At 54.2% G+C, this 17,781-nt stretch overlaps 7 protein-coding genes across 7 annotated transcripts; 4 read left to right on the forward strand and 3 right to left on the reverse strand.

Annotated features, from left to right (window-relative positions):
- Window positions 1–71: 71 nt before the first annotated feature.
- On the reverse strand, window positions 72–1,149 carry CAOG_02645 (hypothetical protein). Its single transcript, XM_004349345.2, has 3 exons — window positions 1,018–1,149; window positions 312–496; window positions 72–192 (listed from the first exon to the last, which is right to left on the reverse strand). The coding sequence occupies exons 1-3, from the start codon at window positions 1,115–1,117 to the stop codon at window positions 172–174; spliced, it is 306 nt and encodes a 101-aa protein (XP_004349395.1). The 5' UTR covers window positions 1,118–1,149; the 3' UTR covers window positions 72–171.
- A 103-nt stretch (window positions 1,150–1,252) lies between these two features.
- On the forward strand, window positions 1,253–4,507 carry CAOG_02646 (hypothetical protein). Its single transcript, XM_004349346.2, has 2 exons — window positions 1,253–4,264; window positions 4,355–4,507. The coding sequence occupies exons 1-2, from the start codon at window positions 1,261–1,263 to the stop codon at window positions 4,468–4,470; spliced, it is 3,120 nt and encodes a 1,039-aa protein (XP_004349396.1). The 5' UTR covers window positions 1,253–1,260; the 3' UTR covers window positions 4,471–4,507.
- On the reverse strand, window positions 4,501–7,825 carry CAOG_02647 (hypothetical protein). Its single transcript, XM_004349347.2, has one exon. The coding sequence runs from the start codon at window positions 7,812–7,814 to the stop codon at window positions 4,746–4,748; it is 3,069 nt and encodes a 1,022-aa protein (XP_004349397.1). The 5' UTR covers window positions 7,815–7,825; the 3' UTR covers window positions 4,501–4,745.
- An 824-nt stretch (window positions 7,826–8,649) lies between these two features.
- Window positions 8,650–10,696, forward strand: CAOG_02648 (adenylate kinase; the record flags this gene model as incomplete). Its single annotated transcript, XM_004349348.1, has 8 exons — window positions 8,650–8,825; window positions 8,916–9,050; window positions 9,133–9,176; window positions 9,262–9,384; window positions 9,458–9,738; window positions 9,951–10,110; window positions 10,184–10,532; window positions 10,621–10,696. 8 exons carry the CDS (start codon window positions 8,650–8,652, stop codon window positions 10,694–10,696), a joined length of 1,344 nt encoding a protein of 447 aa, XP_004349398.1.
- A 324-nt stretch (window positions 10,697–11,020) lies between these two features.
- On the forward strand, window positions 11,021–12,698 carry CAOG_02649 (hypothetical protein). The gene is made up of 3 exons (XM_004349349.2): window positions 11,021–11,786; window positions 11,924–12,227; window positions 12,317–12,698. The coding sequence occupies exons 1-3, from the start codon at window positions 11,266–11,268 to the stop codon at window positions 12,488–12,490; spliced, it is 999 nt and encodes a 332-aa protein (XP_004349399.1). The 5' UTR covers window positions 11,021–11,265; the 3' UTR covers window positions 12,491–12,698.
- A 2,322-nt stretch (window positions 12,699–15,020) lies between these two features.
- On the forward strand, window positions 15,021–16,228 carry CAOG_02650 (hypothetical protein). The gene has a single exon (XM_004349350.2). It carries the CDS (start codon window positions 15,372–15,374, stop codon window positions 15,924–15,926), a length of 555 nt encoding a protein of 184 aa, XP_004349400.1. The 5' UTR covers window positions 15,021–15,371; the 3' UTR covers window positions 15,927–16,228.
- On the reverse strand, window positions 16,171–17,781 carry CAOG_02651 (hypothetical protein). Its single transcript, XM_004349351.2, has 7 exons — window positions 17,596–17,781; window positions 17,213–17,476; window positions 16,963–17,092; window positions 16,759–16,847; window positions 16,588–16,653; window positions 16,427–16,521; window positions 16,171–16,356 (listed from the first exon to the last, which is right to left on the reverse strand). The coding sequence occupies exons 1-7, from the start codon at window positions 17,653–17,655 to the stop codon at window positions 16,263–16,265; spliced, it is 798 nt and encodes a 265-aa protein (XP_004349401.2). The 5' UTR covers window positions 17,656–17,781; the 3' UTR covers window positions 16,171–16,262.

Here is a 17,781-nt window from a genome sequence, read left to right on the forward strand (position 1 = left end):
TGCGGTAAATCGCAATAAGGGCCCTTCCCTCCCTCAGCCCCTAAACTCCTTGTCCTTGTCAAAACAATGCAAAGCGAAAACCCAGATTGTCTTTGTTGCACAGCTGTTGTACAAGAGAGGCTTTCGAGCAACTGCTAAAAACAAAGTCAATCAGAACAAGCAGCCATGAGACTATGGGAAGGCGCCGCCCGACTGTCCATGGCAATCACACAAACCATTCAACACACAGAGAATAACAGATGTGAGCCCTTGCACATCAAAAAAGCCTCAGCAGCAGGTGTTTGGCAACAAGTCTCAGCGCTCCTTTTTACCTCGACAATGCGGATTTCCTCTTGCGTCAGAGCGTGCCTCCGTTGTCGCAGCAGGGAAGCAGCAGTGTATGGCACGTAGGATGCAAGTGATCGGTAGCGGGATGACGAGTTTGCCTGGCCAGCAGCGCTGTTCGGGATTGTCACCGCTTGCTTGGCAAAGATGCTTGCATTGATCGGGTACATTGCTGTGAACCAAGTCCAAAAAAAAAAAAAAAAAAATTCAAAGTGAGCGATTGCACTTCACCATTTGACAGCATTGAGCTTGATCTTGGAGTGGAGTGATGGTCCAGCAGCGAAAGCGGGCGAAAGGGGGCCACAGTGAGAGAACGAAGTGGACCCAACTTGGATGACCGAGTCCCTGGGTCTGACTTTGCTTCATGATTCAAGCAGCGGAGTGTGTCCTCACTCAACACGCTGACAGAGCCGAGTCGAGAGTTGGGTTGGGTGGAAACGGGGACCCCCAGAGGAGACCAGCGAGAGAGAGAGACAAAGAGGGCGAGATCTCGCTTTCCCTTCTCTCTCTCTCTTGCTCACATTGCTGCTGCAGTCTCATCCAAACGCAATGCACAAGTCACTCCACGCTGAAAAGGCATTTCGAAAAGTGCCCCGGTCGCTTGGTTCCTCCCTCTCTCTGGCCGACGCTAGCGAGAGACTGAACCCGTTCACTTCACTGTCACACTGCCCTTCGCTTCGCTTCCTGACGTACCAGAGCCGTCGGGCATGCGGCGCGCGGGAAAGGCAATCCGCGGGATGTGCTTCAGGACGGTTGCCGGAGCGAATGCAGCAGACGCAAAGAGCGATCGCATGGTTGTTGCTATTGGATTGAGTGTGTTGAGAACTAGACTGAGCGTCAGTCAGATTCACTCAGACCTGATGAATAAGGGGCGCTTATCTTTATCGGTTCATAACGGGGGAACTTCTCAGCTCAGTCTTGCCTTTCTTGCCTTCAATGTCTCGCGCTGCTCAGTTGGACGAGCTCGAGGCGCTTTTGCAAGATGAGCAGACTGGCCGAGCAGCGTCATCGTCGCCATTGCTATTGGACATTCACTCGAGCAACCCTGAAGCTGTAGCCGAAGCCGACGCTGACGGAGGAGGAGTTGCCGCGGCAATGACAGACTGCCTCGCGCGCTGGATGTCGCGACCAGAGTCGTCGCAGCCAGGGTCAGCCACCGCACTCGCGCGGCTGCTCCTCTGCTCTGGATCTCCACGACGCGTACGGAGGCTTCTGACGCATCTGGGACGCCAGCACGCGCAGGTGGCGGCGGGATCGACCCTCCAAGCGCTGGCCGCTCGGTTGCAATGCGTACCGTTGCCCGATCTCCTGCTGCTGCTCGTCGACTCGCTGGGTCGATCATCCGTAGAAGCAAGTCATTCTGAATCCATTGGGTTTGCATTGGCCCTCCTGGATGACACGGTGCGCTCGCGAATCACCGCCTCTGCGCTCGCCCTTGCATTCACCGTGGTTGACGCGCCAGCGCCATCGCCATCGCCCTCTGTCGCAAGCACCCAGCAGCTGAATGCCAATCGGCACTTGCTTACGTTAATCGTGTCGTTGCCCGACCGGGTCGCGAACGCAGTCCGTGGCCGGGTTGAACTTCCTCAAATTCTCGCCTCCACCGACGCCTACATCAACCACTTGTTAGAGGCAGTCATTCTGCCCGTTGTTACTGCGGCAGGTCTGCAAACGCTGCGTGCAAGCGTGGAAAAGCTCGCCCTTCAGAAACCCGCCTTTCAGGATTGGCTCGCCCAACTCCGCCGACCAGATGCGTTCGTTCCGACTTTGAGTACGATTAATCTGGTGGTCGAGCTATTCTCAAGACTTGGCAAACTCGGACACTTTCGTCGCTTGTGCCCGCGCGTCGCTCCAGTCTTTACATTGTTCTTTTCCATCGCCTTGCAGCAAAGTGCCGCCACTTCCACTGAATTTGCGCAACTGCAAACGCTTACTGCTCGCTTTTTCCGCCCCGTCGATGACGCCTTAGTAAGCGCGTGTGTCTATGCCTGGCTACTATGCGCCGATGAAACGGTGCTTCCTGGCGTCAAAGCTCTGCCTTGCCTGTCCGCGCTTCTCGCCTCGCAACTCTCCAACTGTTGGACGTTGCCGAATGCGACCATTCTAGACGCGTCGCTGCACTATATTATTGTCGAACGGTGTTTGATGGGACACCAGCCTCTGAGCGTACCCGCATTGACGGTTCTGCTCGACGCTGTTGCTTGCGTCAAGAGCCAGCCCTTGCTGCCCCTCACCCGCCGCCTCCTGACGTACTGGGGCATGCCAGCCACTGTCAAGCGCTCTGCGTACGACCAACACTTGCAGCTTTCGCAAGTATTGCTACTGTGCCTAGCTCGGCTTTCTGATGCGATCGTAAAACCGCTGGCCTCGGAAATTTTGGCGTCGCTGGTGGGCTCGGTGCAGACTCACCTCGAGAGCCCGCTCATTCGGGTTCGACAGCTCGGCATGATCACAGCAGAGTGTTTTGCCGCGCGCCTGGCATCGACAGACAAGCCTCTTTCCTTCCAGCAAGCCGACGACGAGCTTTCGATCTTGCTGCGTTCGTTGGCGCAGCCGGTTGCTTCAAAGGATGTTGTCGCCAAACTGCCAGAGCCTGACGCCTTACAATTCAGCGAGATTTCGTCGCATCTTGCTCCTACGCTGCCTACTTCCTACATTGCTTCCTCGTTCCGGCTTTTCGTGCCAAGCTCTGCCGTCGCGGCTTTGCCGACTGTTGCTGCTGCTGCTGCTGCTGCTGCCACGACCGCTACACCAACACCTTTGCATTCTGCTCAAAAACGAATGATTACAGTGCTCAGCAGCACGCCAAATCCAAACACTTCATCCGACCCTTCCTTGGCTGCTGCAACTCCAACACTCGACGACGCAGATTCTGCCAACGATCTCGACGACGACGAGTTTGTACCTTACGCACTAGTTGATCCAGCCGATCGCGTCGAGCGAGTCGACACGGCCAATCCAAGGCAGACGCCGTCCGTTCCGATCGCAGACCGTCCCCAGCCTCGCGCGGCTGTCAAGCCTCCCAAATTCTTGCGAGATTGCGCTCAAGGATTAATTGCACGCGACGATGTACCACGCGTGGAAGCCTCTCTGCAAGCTGTCGAGTCGCTTCTGACTACCAGTCCCATGGAGCAAGACGATGTGAGCGTTGAAATCTGCAAAATGCTGCTCTACCTTCACAACGAGCACAGCATTGCCAAGTTTGAAGAGCTGCGCATGCGTGGAATGGTAGCTGCATGCGTTCGCGCCCCTGCTGACGTCGCGCGGTACCTTTCTGCACAGTTCTATGTGCGCAACCACACGCTCAGCCAACGCACAGACATTGTGGACGTGCTCTGCAGCGCTGCGAAGGCGTTGGCGATGGGCAAGATGGCGGTGACTCCTTTGTCGCGCGAGTCCTTGACTGCCCAGCTCAAGACTGCCCAAGCTCAGACCAAGCGGGGCTTTGGCCGGGACGCGCTGCAACAACCACAGATCACATCTGTGTCACAAGATTCGCTCAATTCGCAGTCTTTCGTAGCTGCAGGCAAAGTGGTTCGCGCCTCCACTGCCTCGCTGAATGCCCGCACGGCTGGCAAGGTTGTCTGGCGAAATCGGCTCCAAAATGTCGCTGGCTGGTTCTTTTACCCATTGCTGGAAAAGTTTGACAGCGACACTGGCGGCAACTTGTTTGGGCTTTTGGGCAACGAAGGCGTGTTTGTGCTTGGCCGCCTTTGCCACGGACTGGGTGTGATTATGCACTGTGCATCGAATTGCACGGACGCCCCGCCCATGGCTCGAGCGCTGATGGCTTTTGTCTGGGCGCTGCGAGGGACGGAGCATGCCTACGTTCGTCGTGCGCTGGTGTTTTGCGTCAACATGGTTCTTCTGGCTGTTCCAGCGAGCATCCTTGTCGCTGACTTGGGGACGGACTTGTACGAGACGCAGAATTGGCTGGCTGGTAAGTTGTCGAGTTGGTTGAGAACGCGTTCAGCAGAAGTGATTCTGAAACTGGTTTTTTTTTCTTTTGCTCCTGATTTCTTTGAAACAGATATCATGCAACGTGATTCAGACGACGAATCGCGTGATCTGGCCGTCTCGGCACTTTCGGCGCTGTTGGAAGTGCTCAAGAGCGCGCCGGGCATGGAGGTGGGCGATGATTCTTAACGCGTGGCTGCAAACTTTCAATAATAATAATGTCATGGTTATTCATTCTGTTTGACCACAACACGTTCTTCCAATGCAACAAAAAACAATAATCTCTAGATTCATCAACATTTCAACAGCATACAAAAAATCCACGAACCTGCGTGGTCAATCAGAACAAAACAAAACAAAAACGGGACGAAAACAACATCCAGCAAAAAGCGTTTCTACACGTCAAAAACAAACTTGTTCAACAACAACACACAAGCACAAACACAATTTGAACGACTTCACGCCTAGCGAGCATGGAACTGAGACGTACTGGCGCTCCGCCCGCGACTGAACGACTTTCTGCGCTTCTTTTCTTCGTCCTCGTGCGCAGCGGATGCAGCAGCCATGGCGGCGGCATTGGCATCCATTTTGTCCTTGTCCGGACTGCTGGAGACACTCACTGAAAACCGACGCAGCGGGGCCAGCAATCGCTGCGAAAGGCGCGACGACGACATCCGACGCATAAAGCCTCCACCACGCGCAGCAACATCCGCTCGCTCATCCACAATATCAGTGTCTTCTTGGTGAAGCGACGCCTGCGAGCCAGCTGGCGAAAAGGAGCCGCCGCCGCCAGAAGAGGCCGGCGCGCCGAACGCGTTCAAAGCGCCAGTGCTGCCGGACATGGAGTGAATCGAGGTCATGGAAGCGCGTGATGCAAACGGCTCGGGAGTGCTCGCTCCGCTTCCCATAAGCACGCCATCCTCGTCGATCGGGACGCTTCGAGTGCTGATGAGCGAGCCGCGTGAAGAAGGCGAACTACGCAGCGTGACGCTGCGGTTGGCACCGTCGCAGATTTTCAGCATCATTTGCTCGAGCTGGGCCATCTTGTCTGTGCGCGTGCGATACTTTTGCAGCTCCCTGCTGACCATCTCGCTCTTGCCAGTGCCAGACGGGCAAAGGCAGACATCCTGGGACAGGGTGTGCACCATGTACGGCGTCTGCAAGCCTTCCGTGTCGGCAGCGACGACGGCGGCCGTGTCAAACAGCACCTTGGCGATGCCCTTGTCGGGGCTTCCGAGCTGCTGCGCGAGTACCGTCGGGTAGAAGAGCGAGCCGCGCGGAACGGACGTGCGAGGCTGAGAAGAGAAGGCCACCAAAAATCCCGGCGGGAGCGCCTTGATGGCACACAGCGCTGCAGTCGGCGGCTCGAGCCCGGCCAGACCTGCCGATTTAGCACCGAGCGCTGCTTGAAGCGAGATGGAAGCACGACGCATCACAGAGATTGGAGGAGTTGGAGGCGCGGGCGAGGTGGGCGTCGAGGATTCACTCGGCATCGGGCTCGGGATGCCAACGGGCACCACCTTGAGCGGGTTGCTGGCATAGCACGCGTCGAGGATGATGGCGGTTTGCGTGTCGGGGCCGGCAGACTCTGAAATCAGCGAGATAATGTCGGCGAGCGGGATGGCCACCTTGGCAAGCTCCTCGGGCCCGCCGCTCAAGGACGAGGGCTTGACGTGCACTGGCAGCAGGTAGTTTTCGCCCTGAAGATGGCACGCAAGCCCGTGGTAGACAAACAGAGCGAGTTTGGGTCGGTGGCCGCGAACCAGCTCGCAAAAGAGGTCGAGCTCGGCTAGGAACTTTTCGCGATGGACGTTCTTGGCCTCGACGCCGAGGCTCATGCCCGAGGCGATAAAGACGTGCGCACGCAGCGCTTCGTTGCAGGATTGTCGAGTCGGGCCCGAGGACATTTGGGCGGACGCCTGCGTCTGCTGCTGAAGCAGGGATTGGTGCTGTAAATGCTGGTGCAAGTTCGAGTACGAGCCGTGCGACCCGTTCGAGGTGACGGACGAGATCGAGTTGATGGACGTGGACGACGCGGCAATGGCCGAGTCGCGCGAGTCGCGTGTCATGGACGAGACGAGCGACGCCTGGCTGCCCGAATTGCTGCTGCTGCTGCCGACATTCCCACGAAAGTGCGGCACAATTTCAATGCCCGAGTCGCGCGACATGGTGGACAGGGACAGCGACGCGGATCGCTGGACTGCCTTGCGCACGTTATGGCTGCTGCTGTTGTTGTTGTTGTGGATTACTGACGACGGCAATCCCGCGCTGTTAATGCTGCCATTGCTTCCGTTCAATGCATTCGCGCTGCCACTGCCGCTGCCACTGTTATTGGAATGCATGGCCATGCTGCTGCCAGCCTGCGAGGAATGCGAGGAATGCGACGGCGACGGCGACGACGAAAAGGACAATCTGCCGCTCATTGCAGCAGCAGGAAGCTCCCCTCCGCTCGCAAGGGGTGCAGCAGTGGCAGCAGCAGAGGCAGCAGCAGCAGCATTGGGAATGAGGAAGGGCGGTGGTGCACCATGTGCTGCTGCCACATTGCTGCCCAGATTGCCTTTTGCGGCAGTGTGCGAATTCGCGCTCCCACTGCTGCCACTGCTGCCACTGCCACTGCTGCTGCCACTGCTCATCACAGAGCCGGGAATAAGGCCGTGGGGACCTCCTGCAGCGATGGCGAGTGCTGCTGCGGCGTGCGATGCGGCGGACGACGGGGTGGCGGGCGAGCTGATTGATGAGGTTGTTGGGCCGCCGCTCTGAGTCTGATTGTGATGAAGCAGATGATGATGATGAGGATGATGGTGGTGAGGGTGAGGGTGAGGGTGCTGATGATGGGAGCGGGACAGGCGTGATGCATCAGAGTGCTGCACACTGCCACTGCTGCTGCTGTGGTGCAGCATCGTCGTCGCGGTGGGGTGCGGGTGGGGCGAAGAAGCGGGGCCGCTGCTGCTGTTGTTGAAGAGCGCCGACGTCGACGCAGACGTGTGCAGTCCACGGGGTCCCTGCTGCTGCTGCTGCTGGGAGACGGATGCTGACGACGAGTAATGCTGATGCTGCTGGTGCGAGGGCGAGAACGAGAACTGCGTGTGCAGCGAGCTGGCCGACGCCGGTGTTGCTGGGGACGCCAATCCAGACGACATGGACTGTCGCCGATTATTACTGCTGCTGATGCTGCTGCTGAGGGGTGACTGTTGTTGTTGTTGTTGTTGCTGCTGCTGCTGCTGCTGCTGCTGTTGCTGCGCGTAGGCCATGGCTTGGGCGTGGGCAGGCGAGGCGGCCGCAGTCGGAGTTGCGGTGCCGGAAGCGCTTGCCGACAGTGCGAACGAGGCCGCGTCTGCCGCGCTGATGCCGTCGTCGCAGAGCAGCGCGGCAGGGTAGGCGAGATTGCTAATGTGGAGGTAGATGCAGTCCGACTTGCCCGAGGCGTCGAGGAGGTACCGCGCGTCCTGCGCCACAGCAACCGTCGCCATGGACGGAGCGACGCCAGCAAGATCAGCCGGCAATCCCGGTGGCAACGACGACAGCCGCACCATGTTGGTGATTTGAAAAACAAAAAAAAAAAGGAATAACAATAAAATAAAAAAAGAAGAAGAAGAATAAAACGCCGGAAAGTGAAGCGTCGCAGAACTGAATGAAAGCAAAGGACGAAGAAGCAGCGAAGATTTTAGCCGAATGATTCATAATCTTAAACAAAAGTCGCACATAAACGCAGCGGGTTCAAATCGGCTTTTATTGAGTATGATTTTAACAATGTGAGTGAGTGGAGAGGGTTGGGTGTGGGGCGGTGGGCACAGAGGAAATGCAGCTCGAGGGCTCAAAGGAACAAGGTAGAATTATGTTGAAATAGCCCCATTCCCCGATTCCCCCTCCTTCCAGCACAGCAGTGCAAACTCGAAGGCATTATTCTTGAAGCAACTCGTCTTGTTTTGTAATGTGGCCACCTTTAGAGTGACAGTCACCCTTTGTTTTTGAAGCACAAAAAATCCCATTTTGAAGATGCTTCGAGTATTGACTGACGGTCGAGCGCGGTGCAGCAACCGACTCGTCACTGCCGTCACCGCAACTGCCCTTCTCAAGCAGCAACAGCAGCAGCGAAACCTCTGGCGCGGCGGGCAGAGTCGCTGCGCATCGCGTTGTGCGGTTGAGCAATCTGGCGCTGCAATCTGTGCCAACCTGAGCAACCAGACGTGCTTGCCGATGACGCTTCCACCGATGCTGCTGCGTCATCCGATTGCTCGTCGTAGCGCTGCTCCCATGCGCGGCTTGTCTCTGGACGCGGTGGCGTCGTCACCTTCGTCACCAATGCGACAATCTGCATTACCAGCATCAATCCCAGTCATCACTCCTGCGACCGCTGCTCGGACCAACATGCGCGCCATCCCGTCATCAGTTGCTGCTGCTGCTGCTGCTGCTGCTCGGATGTCACCCATGCGAGCACTGAGCACGCTTGGAACTCCATCCGCTGTTGCTGGTGAACCACCCCAGACTGCCAATCCAATCATCCACACGCCAGTCGACGACTTTCTCGACAAGGTCCCAACCGGGTAGGAGATCAGAGTTGCTGAAGCCAATGTATATCGAGGTATTGAGGGACTAAGGGTACTGCGGCGTTGTGTTTGAACTGTTCATTGCAGAGGCTCAAGCCCTGATCCACAACCGGCGTCGCCTGCCACCGCGGAAGTCGCCGATCCCGAGATCAAAGACCCGGCCGTCATCTTTCAAACGGTCTGGCTGAAGCTTGAGGCTGAAATGACGGTCGAGAATATGTGGTAAGGGCCTGAATTCATCTGCGACACGCGTAAACATTTTCGCAAATGTCATTCATTTTTGGGCTCTGTCTTGGTTGCCCAGCTTCCCCAAAGAAATTATTTGGTTGAACGGCGCCCCTGGTTCAGGTACTGCAACTATCGCCCAAATGGTCTCCATTGGAAGAGCCGCTGGGCGCTCACTCTCCTAATAATGCATTGACTGTTTTCGTAGGCAAGGGGACCAACACGCCGTTCATTCTCTCCGCAAGAGGCATCTCGGCGCCCGCTATCGTCCTCAGCGACATGCTTCGCGGACCCGAGTTCCAAGCGATTATCGATCGTGGCGAAATGATCAGTTGAGTGTTCATCCGCAATGTTTTTGACCGTTTGCATCGAATTTGACAGCTCACTCAATTGTCCCCGCACAGGTGACAAGTACGTCGTAGAAGTCCTCTTCAGGACACTGCTCAAGCCCCAGTACCGTCTTGGTGCCGTGGTGGACGGATTCCCGCGAACTCCAGTCCAGGTGGAATGCATCAAGCTGCTCTTTGACAAAATGATGGCCCTGCGCAAGCAATTCCTCAACACGGAACTCGCGTACAAGTTCCCGCGACCCATCTTTCGCATTGCCATTCTCTACGTCTCTGAAAAGGAGTCCTTGGAGCGGCAGCTTGCCCGTGGTCAAAAAGTCAAAGAGCACAACCAGCGTGTACGTGTTTTTTGGTTTTGTGCCTTTTGTTTTTTTTTTTGGTTTTGTGCCAGCATTTCTGTTTGTGAAAGTGGATGATTGGTGTTTTGGATATGGAACTGCGCTTGAGGAACGAGCCACTGACTTTGACGAAAAGGTGAGTGAGATTTTCAAACACCGAAAAACAACAAAAAACAAAACTAAAACTTTGATTGCCATGCGCCATTGGACAGCTCATTGCCAAGCGATACGGCGTCTTCAAGCAAAACTACGACACGCTTCTGGCGATGCGCGAGCACTTTGCCTTCTACCTGATCAACGCGCAGGGAAGCATCGCCAACGTGCAGCACAGCATTCTCAAGCAATTCGAGTACCAAAGCAGCCAAGAATTGAGTGAGTCAAGGCTGTTGTTGTAACGACTTGATGGCTTGCACGATTTTCACTCACCCCCTATCTGCTTCGACAGATCAAGAAACAAACGACAGCCTGCAACAGCTCCCGCTCGCGACCGACATTGCCATCAACGCCCGACAGCAGCTCGTGCGTCGGCTGGATACCTACCAGGCCACAAACAACGAGACATTCGTCGAGTGCATCAAACTCATCGACCGAGAGTTTATGCCGTTGATTCGCCGCAGCGCCTTTTCTGGATCGGTGCTCATTCGCAGCGAGAACCCTCGCTTGGGCGACAGTGCCATGGTCGACATGATTCTCGATGTGATGGCTGAGCGCGGCTTTTCCACGCAGTTTGATGTCAAGGTCCTAGAGCGGCCAATTCGTGTCGATCCCGCGACGATGGAGATTGTCGTTGCAAGGTACGTTTGGGCACAACTACCTTTTTTTTTTTCTTTGTGTGAGTGGTTTGCTTGTAGCGCTGACTTGTTTTTCTGGATGCGTCTGCAGCAAAACATACTACAACTTGTTTATCAAGTTCCCGGGCGCCAAGTTGAGGGAGCGCGTTGAGACTCTCACTGGGTGAGACGAGACTGTGTTTGACAGTTCTGTAGCACAAAGAACGCCAACTCTTCCTAACGAGCTTGACGAGTTGGCTGTGTGCTGTTATTTGCATTGACAATACGAATTTCGTTGTTATTTTCACCTAAAAACGAAACATTACAACATCTGATTGAGATTCTATTCGACTGAGAATGAGAATGAGGCAGGAGGAGAGAGTCGGGGAAACCCCGCCCCCGCCCCCCTTCGCCTTTCACAATACCTTCCATCAATGCACCAACCATCATCACTTCTATTCCTTTTTTGAGACATGTTTTGCTTTGCTGTGTATGCGAGCTCAGTCGCTTCACCAAAGTTGTGACCGCAGATTCGCGCCAAGCGTTTGTCACCAGTTTGCCCTTCTGTTCTGCTGCACCCGACCAGTCCCCCCAATCGTCCGTTCACCAAGCTCTTCTGCTTTCTGTGCTTCTGACTTCCGCCTCTTCAAAGGACCGAAACGGGGCGCATCGCAACAAATCCCCCCCCCCCACGCGAGCACAGCCAAACCCAACCCAAAAAGGCCGACAACGGCTTAGGAGCGCAACCACATCCCAGATGGCGACTCCGCACCAGGCGTCGTTCTGCTGCTCGCAGACACTCCCGAACGAGCAACTGGACGTGTTCAATGCAATGTGCCTCGTGTGTTCGCTGGCGAGCGCGTCTGCGTCCGTGTTCAGCCTCCTGCGCGAGGACAAGTTCTACCTGTCGAGATTGCGTGCGGCCGAAGAGAGGCGCTTCCAGCCGACCATTGTAGCGTGGCTATTTCTGTCAGACTTTATGGCATGCATTGGCGTAATAGTTCGCTCCATATTGTCGTTGTCGCGCACGGCCGGCGCCAGTGAAGACGACCCGCAGGGACGCCCACCCTACCCCGAGCTGTGCATCTCCGTCGACGTCTACATTACCTTCTTTTTCATCGTGACCTTCTTCTGGACGTTTTCGTTTGCGCTCGAGCAATGGCTGTACACTGCCGGCATCAAGCATCGCATGTGGTGGTTTCACGTTATTTCCTGGCTTGCTGCGCTCGCGCTCACCGCCATCGGCAACGGCATTGTTGACGCGTCCTCTGGTTTTGCGTAAGTCGCGAGGGGGTTGGGGTTTCGGAAAATGTTGAAGGGTTGTGCAAGGATGTGGTGCTGCTTTGGTTGCGCGCGGGAGGCGTTTTCTTCGCTCACAAGTTTTTGTTCGCTTTTGACCCCGCTTTGTTTTGCAGATGCGAGTCGAGCGAGACCATGCTCCGTGCACGCTACCTAGCCATCTTTATTCCAATGCTGTTTGTGCTCCTGGCCAACCCAACCTTGTTTTGCTTGGCGTACGTCGCCCGACGACGGAATGCTCGCGCCGAGGGCGAGGTGACGGCCCAAACACGAGACCGCGCGCGTCAAGTGCTGCTGCAAATGGCCGAGATCTCGTTTGTGTTTATCGTGTGCTGGATGCCGTCGATTGTGAATGGCGTGATGGAGTACGCGGACGTGACGACGACGGGCAACTCACTGTTTGCTCTCTGGGTGATTCAGGTCAGCGGAAATTGCCCTTTGGCTGAGTGTTTTCATGCTGTTTTTTGGTGTTGTTTATTTACGTGCTGGTTTGCTTTGGTTTTTCGCAGGGCATTACGAATCCGTCGCAAGGGTTGCTCAACATGTTTGTCTACTCGCGAGTGCCCTCATCCCACGTCGGCGTCGTCTACAACCGATATAGCACCGATGCCCTTGAAGAGCATTCGCGTCTTGTTCCTGCGCAGAGCAAGCCTCGCAACACGACTCCCGCTCCTCGTCGATGAGTGTTGTTGTTCCGGGTTTTTTTTTTTTTTTTTTTGTTGCACATAGTTCCTTGCGTGATTGTTCCTTGATGTTTTGCATTGTTATGCTTGTATATTGTTTTTCGCATGGGTGGCCTAATTTTGGCTGTCAAAATTAAAATGCCCGGCCCCATAAACCTCGCTCCGACCAGCCGAGCGACAACGTCCCGACGGCCTTTCGCGCTCTACCTCGGACGCCCGCATTTCCTGCTTTGTAGACGACGATGCTTTCTGCTCTACTGCTGTTAAATTAACAACCCCCCAGAATGCTCTGCTGGTGATTCGCAGGGGTGATCCACAATCAAAACCCCACGCCAGACCGCCGAACCAAAAACTCAGCTTTGTGTTTGATTGATTGCTGGGTGGCCACGCAATGCCAGATCATCCCCGTTCGTTTTGCCATCCATCTCCCGCGGCTGACCTCCCTGTCATTTCCCGCTCTTCAAAGGTCGTCTTTGTCTCTCATTTCCTAGCGTCGGTCTTTTCTCTCGAGTTCAACGTTTCGTTCGGGGTTCTTTGAACATTCGCATTTTTTGGATTTTTTGGATTTTTTGGATTTTTTCAGTCTTTTTTTTTTTTTTTTTTTTAATTTAATTCAGGTTGGTATTTTTTAATTTTTTTCATTTTTTTAATTTTTTGAATGCTTTGAACGCGCACTTCTTTCCTCCTACACTCGCTCTTTCTCGCGTGCAATCGGAAGGGCTTGCAAACGAAGCAAACGACGCCCTCGATTCTTGCGCAACGGCCACGACGCGTGATGTACGCGCTGCGGCGAATCTCATTTCTGAGCGCAATGCTCGTTTCGCTCCACGCGGCATTTTCTCCACTTCGCTCTCTCTCTCCCGTCGTTTGTTTCCCCCCCACCTCCCCCTCCTCTGCGTCGGTCTTCTCTCGGTTCTGTCGCTGTGCACGTTGTGCATCCATCCCCTGATGGGTGGCGTGTGCCTGGGGGCCCATCGCTCTTTTGCCACGCTTGCACCGACGCGACTGCTTGATTGCAATTTTTTTTTTTTTTTTTTTTTTGGTGCGCGTGCTTTGCAAACAAAAAGGCCTGCTTGCATGCCAGGCCTCGTGTGACCCCTCCGTTCTCCCCCACCCCCACTTCCATCCCCAACCACCATCAGCGAGATCGGCACCTTGCCAGCGACTTGGGTGTCATTTGCCCAATGCTCGCTGAATGCCGAGTTGGATCTGCATTCGTTTTTGCTTTGTTTGGTTTTTTGTCGCGCCACTTCCAATCGCCCCGTCGCTGCGTGCCCATCTGCTTCCTATCTGCTCCCCAAAACCCGCAAAGAGAGAGAGAGCAACAGTCGCTGGTTAAAGCCCACAGAGCTCCGTTTTCTCCCCCAAAACACGACACGAGCCTCGCGCTTCGATCTCCCACTTTTGTGCTTTGCTCTTGGCACGGCTTTTTTATTGTTTGATCACGTATTGCACTTTTGCTCTGCGCCAATGAATCATCGTTTCGATGGCATGGCGATCCGATCCGATCCAACCGTCGCTCCCCTCGCGTCCTCCCCACTGTTGGGTTGTTGCGTTGCTTGATCCGCTGCCGATGCCAAGCAAGGCGAGCATAGGCACGATCTCTGTCTCTGTCGCAAAAAAAAAAAAAAAAAAAATCACGAAAAAATCACAAAAATGCAATGCGCGAGACTGACGATCGCGGCTTCGACCTCAGCCGATCTTCTTCCTCACCGAATGCGTTGTTGCCCGACCAACATTCCCCAACAATACCCGAGGAAAGAGCGAAAATCGCACCCCAAACGAAAAACCCACAAAAGAATAGAAAAAAAATCGTAATCAGGATGTTTTCGGTTTTGCTGTATTTTTTATCTCGTATCATCTTCCGCTTCGCCTTCTTTCCCTTCTGTTTTTGAGTGTCGGATGTTGTTTTGTTTTTTGTTTCCTTATCACATACTTTGTCCATTTTCGTGCCTTGTTGTGGTGGGTTTTTTTCGTGATCTTGAATGGACCCGCCGCAGCCCTCGCCAATCAAATGACTGAGTGCACATCGGACTTTGATCAACTGACATTTGTGATCAACTTCCGTTCTCTCTCTCTCTCTCTCTTGTGATTCTCTCTCTCTTGTGATTCTCTCTCTCTGTTGAACTCGTCATGTTCTTCCTCCCTCACGACGATCGGGTCACGGGCTCGTAGTGTGCGCAATCTCCGTGGGGAATAACGCACATCCTCATCAAATTATCGTTTTTACATTTAAACCAAAAAAAAAAAAAAAAAAAACCGTGCCCATCGTGCTTGGTATTTTTTTCCTTGATCACCCTCAAATCCACTCTCCTTTCTTTGTGTACACAATCGCTCTCTCAATCACTCGTTGTTCTGTCCTTCTCTCTCGTCTCGTCCCGTGTGCACCCACTCACCATCGGGGGACGCTAGATCACCAAAACACATCCTTTTGGTCCCAAGGTGTTAGGGTGGGTTTTTGTTTTGGTTGCCGTGCATTTTGCTAAACAACAATACCTTTGTTTCGCTGTTTTTGGGTTGTTTGCTTTCCATACAGGTACCACTTATTATTATTATTCATTCATTCATTCCTCTTTTTTTTTTTTTTTTTCTTTTTTCAATTGTCAATTCGCAACCGTCCATCCGTCCATCGTCAGGGAATCCTTCTCCGTCGATTCGTGATCTTTTGCGTGATTGTCAAGGCATCCATCATTGTCCTCATCGTCCATCGATCTGTCATCCCAATCGCCCGTTCTCGAGCTGGACCTGCCACAAAACAAGGCCGTTTTGCCCTTCACACCTTTGCAATTTTTCCACACACCACTTCCTCCTCCCTCCTCCTCGTTTCCAAGGACTTTTACCAACCGCCGGCACTACCCGTATCCCCCCGAATTCATCTTCTATGACTGTCAACATGTTCTCGCGCTTTGGATTCGCCTCGTCAACGAATCATCCCGCTCAGGTCGATGTGCTGCCGCCCGCCCCGCACGACCGCCAGCCCCAGCATGGCGCAGGACACTTGCACTATGCGCACAACGTCGTCGCGACCACCGCCGTTGTCCACACGGGCAAGCACGCAGAGGTGAAGTTGCAATTCCCACTGCGCACCTCGCCTCCGCAGGACGTGCCTCCACGCCCCTCACTAGGATCCCGCGACGACGATCGCATTCTAAGCTGCAAGTTCTGCGAGCGAACGTTGCGAAGCGTGCGCACCATTTGTGGTCACTGCCAGTACGTCCACACTGGCGATGGCCGACATGTTCGGGTAAAGCTGTGCGATGCAACCTCGTCGCTCGGCGGCCTCGCCCACTTTGGCTCGCAGCAATCACGGCTCTCGCATCAGCAATTACATCGACCTCTAGCATCATACCACAATTCGCAGTTGCCTCAAGAGCATCGCGTGCAGCCCGTCCGTGATACCTCTGACGACCAAGAGCTGCAGTTCGAGATGGAGTAACGTCTCACTGCCTTCTTTTGCTAGCCTCTTTTTTTGAAGTCTAGCCTTTTCAACTCATTGCTAATCAAGTGTTTTCGACTTTTTTTTTTCCGTCTGTGCTCGTGTTGTTTTTTTGCTTTTCTGTTCTCGCTTCAAAATCGATTTTTCTTTTGCTGCTTTTTCCTTTTCTCTCTCTCTCTCTCCCTTTCTTGTCTTCCGATCTTCCCTCTGCGTCTGTTCCCGTTGCGCTTTTGTACTATGATTCTTTTGCTTTTTTGTTGTCGTTTATTTTTTTACGTTGAAAAATGTACATTTTTGATTCCTCATCTTTGAGCACACACCCAATCAAATGTAATGCTACGACCGACGGGGAATTTTGAGCAGCTTGACGGCATTGTTGTTCCCAACATAGCTGAGTCCTGATGCAAACGTGGTGAAGGCCATTGTCCACCTGTCCAACACACATTCCGACGAGTGAGGAGGACTCCCCAGCTCTGCGCTCGTCTGACTCAAATCCTTACCACATCCAGTCCAACGTCGTTGCGCTCACGATCGAGTATGGTGTAAAGGTCAAAACAGCGCAAAAGATGGTGATGAACTGCACTGCCGTGTTAAGCTGCAGCAAAGCACAGAATGTGATGAGTTGCGCGCCGTTAAACCTACAAACACAACAGAGCAGTACTTTGCTAATTCGAGTCGGAATAAACTCCGTGGCCACTTGAGTAATATCCAAAAGTTTCGTCCAAGTCTAGATCGTGCCCAAAACAAACACCCGCCCCAAAAGCAAAACGGCAATTAAAAACCAAAAAGGCAGCCCAACAAACTAAACTCCTCGCAAACCGCAATTAGTTACCCGAGGTCGTTCCGTTGTCTTCCAACGGTAGTAGCTGGCCCCAGTGATCAGACTGACATCACGAGCAATGACCAGCGTTGCGAGCGGCACTGTAGATGCACAACCAAATGAAAAAATGAGCCGTAGGGAAGAGTTTGCATCGCATCGGATTGCTTGCATCCATAACCATCGAGTCACGCGCGCGCCTTCCATCGGCACCCTTACATGGCATCGACCCCACCCAGGCAAGCGCAGCTGCACTGCAAATCATGAAAAACTTGTCTGCCAGCGGATCGAGCGCGGTTCCGAGCATCGACCGCTGACTAGGAAAGGCTCGGGCAATCATTCCGTCGAGCTGGAGGGCATCAAGTCAAGGAATGGATGGCGCGATGAGTCATGAGGCGACCAGCAACGGCACCAAACACACACAAACAAACAAAACAAGCTGACGAAACAGAACAAAACAAGCGCTCACCAAATCGGAAACAGCTCCAAACACAAACAAGCCCGCGGCAGCATGGTACTGACTGCCTGCAAAGCAAACGAGAATCACTGGCGACGAGACCAAGCGAGCAAACGAGAGTGCATTCGGCACCGTCCAAACTCGCTGCAGCTGAGCGTCTGCGGCAGCAGCGTCGGGCGTTGCTGCGTTTTGCCCTGCGATGGGTTGATCTGTATGAATTGGTGGATTTTTCGCAGCATCGGCCTTGGGAGCGGTGCCGGGTGACGACGCTGTGGACTGCCATTCACTCAGCAAATCTCAGTCAGTACTCACAAACCCGCTCGCTTCTCCAAACCGAAACGCGATCAGAAATCGGCAACATTCTCAACACGAATTGTGCAAGCACACTGACGCACCATCGATTGCTGGCGGGTCCTCAAAGTGCTCCAGTATGAAGCTGCTGCAGCACCTGTCATCGCAGCAGGCAGCAGCGACGTGGAGTGGAAACGGGACCACCGCTGCAGTCCAGTGTGCCATCGACGACTGCTGCCTGCTATTCAGAAGTGGACTGAACTGTGTGTGCTGATGGGCGCGCGCGTGTG

Source organism: Capsaspora owczarzaki, assembly GCF_000151315.2.
Source record: "Capsaspora owczarzaki ATCC 30864 unplaced genomic scaffold supercont2.3, whole genome shotgun sequence".
Lineage (NCBI taxonomy): Eukaryota > Filasterea > Ministeriida > Capsasporidae > Capsaspora > Capsaspora owczarzaki.